Raw genomic sequence first — 10,079 nt, 5'->3', positions numbered from 1 at the left:
TCCCCCAACATTTACTTTCAAAATTGGGATTTATACTACAGATCTGTACGTCTTACACACCAGCACACATAGAAGTTGACTTTGACCTCTCTGTGAGTCATCACACTCCATTTTGCCTGCTGAGAGTGCACTTGAGAAAGAGAGGTTCAAAAGTCAGAGTTTAGTAATATTCTATTATAATTAGGGAGAAAGGATAGGAGATAGGGTGACTTGCTTACCTAACACCCACTTCATGATGAGCATTTCTGTCCAGGAGAATTGGGTGGTTTTCACTCTGAAGATCTGCTTTGGGTAGTCTGTGAAGGTTTCATTGGGCAGGGTTTTGACACCTTCAAAGCGGTCTGATGCATTCACAACTAATAATCCCAAGAAGATTGTGAAAGAAACTGCATGGGCTACAAATTTCATGAAAGGGCTCCTTAGGGTTCGTCCTAGCTGGAAACAAAATACGTACAGACATGTTAAACTGGATTACTCTAGGTGGGCTCACGTCTCTCTTTAAAACACTGCTTTTGCCAAATGTTGAATCAGGTCTTTGAACAGAAACTGCTAACTGAACTCAGGTAACATTTGCTCTTGCGTTTTTATGTGAGCTGCTGTTTGGCCAAATCTGTTTCATACTGAATTCAGTTTTTCTTATTTGGAGGATTTAGTGTGAAAGTAGAAAGGAGTGGAACACACTATCATCAGGTTACACTTTGACGGAACAGCTCCCCAGACACATGGATGTGAATTTTATGCCCTTCAAATCTGGGGAAAAGTAATGTGTGTCAATAGCATTCAGGATTAAAACAAACACAGAAGTCTTCAGATATATGCTATGTTGCTCTTTTGTCCATTTTCTTGACTTTTTATGTTTAGATTATTTGTTTTATTTAAAGTGTACATTTCTTCTAGGTACTGCTTTAGCTGTGTCTCTGTAAAATTTTGACTGTAGCCTTTTCTTTGATATTCAGTCATTAAATATTTTATAAATTTCTTTTTATTTCATTTTTAATTCTGAGATTATTTAGTTGCCAGACATATAAGACTGCTTTCTGCTTTAAAAATTCTAATTTTATTGCAGCATGTTCACAGATCACAGCTGCTATGATATTACACTGAGATTTTCCTTGTGGCCTAGCACATGATTAACTTGTGCAATTGTTCCATGTGATGTGAACCTGAAATGATCCAAAAGATGCCCTGTTAAGGAGCAAATGATGATCACATCTTTATTCCTTACAGGCCATCCAAAGACCACTTAGATGTCTGAGGACTAAACTGGGCGTAGAACAGTGAGTCTTTGCTGACCCTCATCAGTGATTCACTTGAGTCTCTTTCAGGCCACTGCCATCACCCTCATCTAAGCACCAAGTCTTACCTAGCACCCAAGTGTACTGATTGATAAGCCAAGAGCAAAGAGGGAAGCCTTTTCTGAAGCTCAGTTCCTTTTCATGGCAGATGTTCACTTAGAGCCAGTGACTGGTTAATTGAGGTCCACATCCTGCCTCATTCAAGAGTCCTAGAGTGAAATGTCACCCATGAGGTAGAGTGTTGGTTTGGTAGAAGATCAACTGCAGGGTTTCTCCAAGTAAAATTTTCCTCATTATGACTGTGCTGAACACAATATTTATAAATCAGATGGCTTGATAAGGTGCTTCAGTATGGTAATCATCTACTTTCATTATGCTAGTTATTTGTGTAACATGATTTATCAAGATTCCCATGTCATAGAACCCACGTATTTACCTATTGAAAAATTTTAAAAAGGTAGTTTTTATCTTATTTGAAAAACTGCATTTCAAGTCCAGACATTGGGACGCCCTGCTTGTGCTAGAGAACACTTGTTTGGATTCGCCTACACCACAACTTGTCATATGGCACCAGAATAACCTTAGAAATGGAAAAAGATGACCAGAAAACCACTGGGCCCCATAAATATCTGAGACATGGCTCTTCTTTGTAATGTTTAACTTTCTTATTTACAAAACAGAGATGGTGGACTATTTTTGGCCATAAGTAGATACGCTAAATTCAGAATGCAGAGATTAATATAAAGACAAGTATTTCACATAAATTCAGTAAAACATGAAATTAAATCAAATCTCATTTTGATTTATATGATTTCAAGTAGCAAGTTTGAAATTTTTAATACTTTAGGTGACTGTTGACATATTGGAGTTCTGTTTCCCAAATAAGACACTGGGACACGAGGTGTATCCAGGAGACATCCTTAAGTAATCAACACATTGCTTATTGTCACTGTGTGCTTGCTGGTGTAGTGGTGAGAGGCAAGAGAAGATGGAGAATGTAGGGTGGGGTGTGGGTTGTGGGGAGAGGGAAAGTTGAAGAGAGGATAAGGGACACCAGCTCTTGTATGTTCCAGCGAGGCCCCAGAAATATCAGAAAAAAAAGATTGGAAACATAGAGATAGACATAGCTCTAAAAGGATTGATGGCTAAGTTTCCTCCATCCTTTACAGTGATTTCTTTTTTTAAAAAAATATTTTTTATTGAGTTCAGAGAGGAAGGAAAGGAAGAGATAAAAACATCAATGATGAGAGAGAATCATTGATTGGCTGCCTCTCACATGCCCTACACTGGGGATCGAGCCTGCAACCCCGGCATGTGCCCTGACAGGGAATTGAACCGTGACTTCTTGGTTCATAAGTCGACGCTTAACCACTGTGCCATGCCAGCTGGACTACCAGTGGTTTCTATGTAACATCTATAATAACTACCTGGGTGAGGAGGTGGGGATGAATATCTTTGCATCTTCTCACCTGGGTGACTTACCTGATTGCAGGAATATGCATGTAGCTGTACCTAAGCTAGCCTTGAGATTCCCTGGGAGAGATGGTTTGAGGAACTTAATGTTGTCTTTGTTACTTCCTTTGTTATTTTCTGACAGAAGTTGCATCTGTAAAATTACTATATCTACAGACAACCATAAGAAAAAACCCTGATAAGGCCTGCTATGATTTGGAAGATGAGCTTGTGCTCTGTTCCCACTTGATCTAGGCCAGTGGTCGGCGAACTCATTAGTCAACAGAGCCAAATATCAATAGTACTTCTTCAAAATAGACTCGCCCAGGCCGAAAACCAACTTCTGCACATGGGCCACGAAGTTTCAATCACACTGTATGTGTGCCCGCACGTGGTATTTTTTGGAAGAACCACACTCAAGGGGCCAAAAAGCCTAATGTGGCTCGCAAGCCGCAGTTTGCTGACCACGAGGTTAGGCATTGATGTTCCTTTCCTAATTATCTTTTGGGTTTGAATGTGTCTTTTTACTGGTAAAACTGTGTTAAAGGTCAGATGAAATCAAATTATTTCAATAATTTTCTTTCTTCATGTGACATTTCTTATTTGTCTCTCAAAGGTAATTTTTGAAGCAAATTATATTTGGGGAAAACCTCCATCTTTCATAGGCCCAGGTGATCCAAAAGAAAGGAGAAAAGTCAACTAATATATGCCAATGGCTCTGAGCTGGGAATCATTAAAGCTTGGTCAGGCGACAGCATAGGTGTCAAAAGAGATGGCAAAGCTTTGGGAGATGTAGGACTTGGCCTGCTCTCCCTGGAGTGCAAAACTCATTAGTCTGACACATGAGTTCAGCAGCTCTGTCATTACTTGGACCATACCAGCTAAGAACTTACCAGGAAATCCAAGCTTGTAATAGTTAAGTCTGGCTCACTCCAAACTTTCTGGGCACTGTTTTTTTTACTTTGGGAAGTATATGAATGTGAGAATAACTGAGTAGCACTTCTGAATTACCTCCAAATGAACTGCATTTATGAGCCCTCAGGGTCAGGCACCTGCTTCTACTGGTAAGCTGATCTCTGTGTTCCTGGCACCCGGCTCTTCCCCCTTACCCCAAGTGTATGCACCTAACTGGGCCTGGTGGGCATATGTCTGTAGAAAAGGCCAGGACTGCAGTAAAACACACAGAGTGTTTCAGCATCTCTCCCCGGTCTGTGATATCAAGAATCCCTTTCACCAAGTGCCACCCTCACTCATCGCCAGTTGCCAGTGGCCTCAAGTAAGGGCTTGGTGTACAAGTTGGAAAGCTGAATGGGGAAAAACTTTAGATCAAGTATTTCAAAAAGAAATACCTTCAAGCTGGAATGGTTCTCACATTTTAGAGAGATCCCAGTTAAATTAGTGGCAGTTTCTTTAGAATGCTCCCTCCAAAAATATTATTCAAAATGTCTAACCTAGGGCTCAATAATCTTCCTGTCTTTGGCTTGGGAACTGTTCCCTAGGAGTTTATAATCAGGGTTGTCTTATATTACCATGCGAATCCACCTGTCATCCTGGGGGCTGAAGAGGTGCTGAGTAATAGTGGGATTTCAAAGGTAGGGCTTCTGAGAAGAAAAGGAAGGAATAGTAGGTTTTTATTCCTCCCCTTTAGTTAGTCTGGCCAGCCTGGCTCAGTGGTTGACCTATGAACCAGGAGGTCATACCTGGGTTGTTGGCTCGATTCCCAGTGTGGGGCATGTAGGAGGCAGCCAATCAGTGATTCTCTCTCATCATTGATTTTTTTTTTTAAATTTCTCACTCCCTCTCCTTTCCTGTCTGAAATCAATAAAATAAGGCCAGTTAGTCAGCAGCTAAGATGTTTGCATTCAGCATTGAAGGTTGTAATGCTGCTGATGTAACTGGGTGGGGTTGGGAGGAAGGTTGGTATGGGTGTGTGCATGTGTGTGTGTGGGCATGTGTGCAGTGGGTAAGTAAGGTCAGGTTTCTGAAGCCAGAGAGCCTGGGTTTAAATCACAGCTCCATAGTTTTTGGTAAGTTACTTGATCTCTTTGTGTGTCAGTTTCTTCATCTGTAAAAATGGGGATGAAATAGTACTTAATGTATAAGGTTGACATAAGGAATGCATTATTTTAGTATGTGCAAAGCAGAACAGTTACTGGCACATAGGAAGCACTGAGTATGTGGCACTGGAAGGGCTGAGGCAGTTCCTCTAAGGGGAAACTTAAACTTGACTGACTCGTGAGAAACTTATATGTAAGGGTTCACAAAAGGAGACTTACATAATCCTTATGTATTTATGTCACAAGCCTTTTTGGGGCACTCTCTATGTGCAACATGTTTCTGAACACGAGGTGATGGAGATGAAACAGGCTATACGATTGGTCCTTCTCTTCAAAGCTGCTGGTTTGCCAGTCGGGAGAGACAGGCTGAATGCTATGGTAGGAAATAGATGAAGAGGTGGCGAGAGAGTGCTGCAGGTGTCACACTGGACTGGGCATGGAAGTGATCAACCTTCTGGCACTCTTAACCTTATCCCACAGGTAATGGTGATGGACTCTCCTTTTGGATTTGAGGACAGAAGCTTTTGTAACAAAGGAGCACAACTCTTATTTCCAGCACAAATTTCCTCTGTGGCAATGCTTCAAAAATTGCATTATGATTTTTTTAAATCCAGTGTAGCTTTGGTAGAGGCAAATGAGGGAGACACAGAGGCCATTGGAGGCACTGTCCTCCCCTGGTTGACCCTGGACCATGTTTCAAACTATTTTAGCTTTGGAAAGGCAAAACAGGGATTCTCAAAAGCTGTAAAATCGCCCATGCCTTCCTGACTAGATTTAAAAACATTTTTATTGTTGAAAATATTATAGATGTCCTCCCTTCCTACCCCCCCACCTTGACCCCAACACCTGGTTTCCACCCCACCCCAGGCCTGCATCACCCTATTGTCGGTGTTCATGGGCATGCATAGATGCATATAAGTTATTTGGTTAATCTCTTCCCATCTTCCCCCCACCTCCACCCCCTACATACCACCACTAGATGTTTTTGTTTGGGATGGGGCCGAGGATTGGGGGCAACAACTAACACTTTGATTTTTCTGCAAGCAAGAGTAACGTGGCAGTAAGCATTGATAGATTGCACTGCAAAGACATCAGGTGGGAGTCCACAGTTGTTTACAGTTCTCCCTGCCTGAGTCCTGGACTGATTTATAAAGACAACGGAACAGTAAAGGTTAACAGGTAACAAAGGAAGTCAGCTTCCCCTTTTGCACTTTTTTAAATAGGACTCATGTGGTTCTTCAACACTCTCATGATGCTGACTTCTGTCCCAGTCTACCTGCCATAGAGACATTGAGCCCCTGAAGATGGCTGTTATTCTTTCAGTTGTCAGATTTTAACAGGAAAAAAAACTAAAATATGAATCAGAAGGGAATAACAAAGGATGGAAAGTAGCCTAATCAGGTATCCAAGCCCTTTGGCATTGGGGCCCTTGTTGAGAGCTCTCTAGGAAAAGATCTACTTGAGAGCATCCATGTGGATAAAGAACCCACTGGGCCCTCAGGGGCTGCCTGAACTCACCTATGTTGGTTTTATAATGAGAAATGATTTAAAAAATCACGGATCTGTTTATTGACCCTGACAAACCTCTCCAGTGCTCCAGACCTGCAGTTATCACCATGTGTACACATTGGTGACTTAGTCATCCTCTTCAACCACAAGATCAGTAAGCTGAACTCCTGTTGACACCCTTAATCTTATTATCTTATTTGACTGTCTTTCTTAGAGACCCTCAGAAACTTATGTAAAAGTAGAATTGACAGCCTTGGGAATTCAATTGGAAATAAGTGATGGAGTGATTTGGCAGGCCAATCAAGTAATTTTGACAGCAACTATTAGGAAGTAAATACGCCATTAAGTTGGAAGCAGAAATCTCAATATTTATTAGCCATTGATAGACAGTAGCTGGTTGATGAGGTTTAGCAGTGAGATTTTATGAATACGTAATTTCTTTGAGGGAGGTGTAATATCTTGACTATTTTATCTCTCCTTTGGCTGCACCGGAGCAAGTTTAAAAAGCTGTTTACTGAGGGACTCTTCCCTTGGAATAAGCATTGCTACCAAAAATTATCTCATGCCATGGGCTAGGACTTGTCACTAAGCTGTGGACATACCCTCCACTGCATTGAGGTCTGACTTGGAGCCCAGAAGGTGCACAAACACTATAATGGCTTAATGACCAGTTTCTTTATCTTGAGTGGTCTGTTTCTTAGTCTTAATGGAAGTTCTAGGAGTACCAGATGTCAATCAGACATGCATCAGAACAGAGAGGAAGCCCCAACCATTGTGCCAAACTTTCCTGCAATCATTTCTTCTAGAATGTTCCAGAAGACAGCTATATCTTGGACCCCTATGTTCCATGGTAGCATTAGTCTCTTAGAGTTACTGAGCTACAAGAAAGTCCAAAATCCCCTCCTCCAGCGTGATTTTGGCTAAGGTTCTTCTCAATCCTACTAGAAAGTTAGCCATTGGTGTATAATTTCTTTGTGAATATTTCCTCGGGCAGGCAGAAGCAAACCAATTTGATGGTGTTGGCTAGTCCTAGTTTCCTGAAAGCAGTCAATTTTAGTTTTACAGTAAAAGTGGTGTTGGCAGTGTTTTGTTCACCAAGTGGTTGTTATTTTAATGATTGAATATCCTAGAATAAGTTTGGGGCTCAGAGGGTGTGGAGGCAAGCATCCCCATCCATTTAGGCTCTGGGCAAAGGCAATGATAATTTGTAGAACAGAGTAGATAATTCCAGTATGGAAGCCTGTGCCTAAAACCAATGACCAGCTCTAATCCAGCTTTAAATCTTGTTCATTTTTTTTCACTCACTGTACTTTGAACACCACAGATATTCGGTATGAGGACTTTTATTTATTTGTTTATTTTAAATATATTTTTATTGATTTCAGAGAGGAAGGGAGAGGGAGAGAGAGATAGAAACATCAGTGATGAGAATCATTGATCACTTGCCTCCTGCATGCCCCCCATTGGGGATCGAGCCCCAAACCTGGGCATGTACCCTTGACCAGAATCAAACCCAGGACTCTTCCTTCAGTCTACAGGCCAATGCTCTATCCACTGAGCAAAACCAGCCATGGTAGAAATTCTATTTTTGATGCCATTCTGCAGAGGAAGGAGTTTGAGTCCTAACCCTTCTCTGTGATACCCCTCCTACCTAAGGCAGTCAGTTCCATGCCTGCCTGCTTAAGTGGCCTCATCAACAGACCTTAAGTTTTGGACCCACCATCCTGGCATGAGTTCCCTCTTGGCGGAGTTGAGGATCCATTTACTGATGACACTTTTATTAACTGCATTAGCTGATCATATTTGCTGTGGAGCTAATCTCCCTGTAGTCATATTTCTTCTACTAAATATTGATTACTTAAGCTTAATTCCTTTTTTATTTTTATTTTTTTAAATATATTTTATTGATTTTTTACAGAGAGGAAGGGAGAGAGATAGAGAATTAGAAACATTGATGAGAGAGAAACATCGACCAGCTGCCTCCTGCACATCTCCCACTGGGGATGTGCCCGCAACCCAGGTACATGCCCTTAACCAGAATCGAACCTGGGACCCTTTAGTCCGCAGACCGACGCTCTATCCACTGAGCCAAACCGGTTTTGGCTTAATTCCTTTTTTAATATATCACTAGGTACATGCAGCTTTGGAACCTTTAATGACCATCTTAACCCGTGACATTTATTTGAAAAATTTTTGCATGGTTCAGACTTACAGGTGCTAACTCTTATCTGAAGCAGGAGTGGCTGCTGGTGCTTTCCGTGACTGTGGATCAAATGACTGGGCTGTAGGGATGGCAGCGTGTGTGTGTGTGGCAGCTTGGGACCTGCACGTTCCACTGCTTTCATTACCATTGGCCACCAGATACTTCCCCTTCCTTGTGAGAAAAGAACCCAATTTTGTACCTTTTAAGCTCTTCTCTTTCCTTTGTCTTTTTCCTTTTTTTGACCTAATTAACTGTCAATGGGGGCTAGACCCAATCAAGGAAGCCAAGGAAACTGGGAAGATGTTGACATGGATCTGCAATGCCCCTGCAGGAGCTGCCTTTGACTCTCAGTTAACTAGTTATTTCTCTTTTCTGAACCTACTTCATTAAGTGTATGCATCCTACTGTAATTGAGGGAGTGAAATGAGCTATTCCATGAAAAGGGCTTACTTAGCAAAGGAAAAGTATTCAGTAAGTGTTGGCTATTCCTCTTTCTGTAATTATAATTATTACTGTGGGTTTGGAGGACATGTTGAGGATATTGCATAATTAGAAGAGGAAAAGTGCCTTTTTCCTCTCTCTGATCTGTTATTGATCAGATTGTCTCACTTTTTTTTAAAAATTTCCCATTTTATCGTTCCTCTCTCTTAAAAAAACATGGTTGAAAGAAAACAGATCTTAACATCCCCTCTAATGTGGTTTTCTACTTTTGCTAGGTATCTTAGATCGATTTTCTTTAAATGTGAAAAATGATCAGCTGCTTATTTGAACAAAGTGGACTTCAGTCTTGCTAAGTAGAGAGAGAAGAAATAACCGCGAAGACATGCACCTTAAGCAATCTGTACCTTGCTGCACGGAGCAATCCAATAGGCTATGGCGAGAAAAGGGAGGCCTAGGGAGACTCCAAAGACAGCCAGGAATTTCACAGCAATAGACTGTTGACGTAAGCCTGAGAGATTTTCATACCACATGGTAAGCAATTGCTGCTGACAGTTAGGATGAGCAACGAACTGTAAAAACAAAACAAAAACAAAAAACAAAATGCAAACAGGAAATGACATCAGTAGCACTTAAACAGTATACAACTTATGAGTAGCTTGGGGCTGAAATGTTCTACTTGGGGGTTGCCTGTGTGTTAGAGCAGGAGCATCTGGGTCAGGTACCTGCTAGGTTCTTCTAATTTGGGGATGCTGGGGGTCTTTGTACAGTTGCCAGAGCCCTCACAGGACTGGCTACATTAGTGCTTGGCAAACTGAGGACTCAGAGAAGTCTCAGACACAGAAAATGACAGCTGGCTTCTAGGTGACTTCTCTCTGAGCGGAGTTCATCTGGGAGTCAACATGAAAGAATGGATGGAGCATGAGTGGGGTTTTGGAATCCACATGGGTTTGAGTTTTGTGTTACTATTTACTAGTCTCGTGACATTGGTTTGCTTCTTAACCTCTCTGAACCTCAGGATCGTCATCTGTAAAACAGAGCTTGTCATAATGTCCTAGAGAATTAAATGAGATATTGTAGACAGCTTCCCCTCTCTATTGCTATGTAGTTTTTTTTTTTTCTTTT

At 41.4% G+C, this 10,079-nt stretch overlaps 1 protein-coding gene across 1 annotated transcript in view; it reads right to left on the bottom strand.

Moving 5' to 3' along the window:
- TRPC7 (transient receptor potential cation channel subfamily C member 7) overlaps positions 1–10,079 on the bottom strand; it is a 141,248-nt gene that overhangs the window by 43,442 nt on the left and 87,727 nt on the right. The window contains exon 5 of the mRNA XM_006753530.1: positions 219–435. Within this exon, the coding sequence (XP_006753593.1) occupies positions 219–435 (217 nt within the window). The remainder of the gene's footprint in view (positions 1–218; positions 436–10,079) is intronic.

Source organism: Myotis davidii, unplaced genomic scaffold, assembly GCF_000327345.1.
Source record: "Myotis davidii unplaced genomic scaffold, ASM32734v1 scaffold471, whole genome shotgun sequence".
Classification (NCBI taxonomy): domain Eukaryota; kingdom Metazoa; phylum Chordata; class Mammalia; order Chiroptera; family Vespertilionidae; genus Myotis; species Myotis davidii.
The sequence above is the reverse complement of the archived record's forward strand: the minus strand, read 5'-3'. Positions and strand labels throughout refer to the sequence as shown.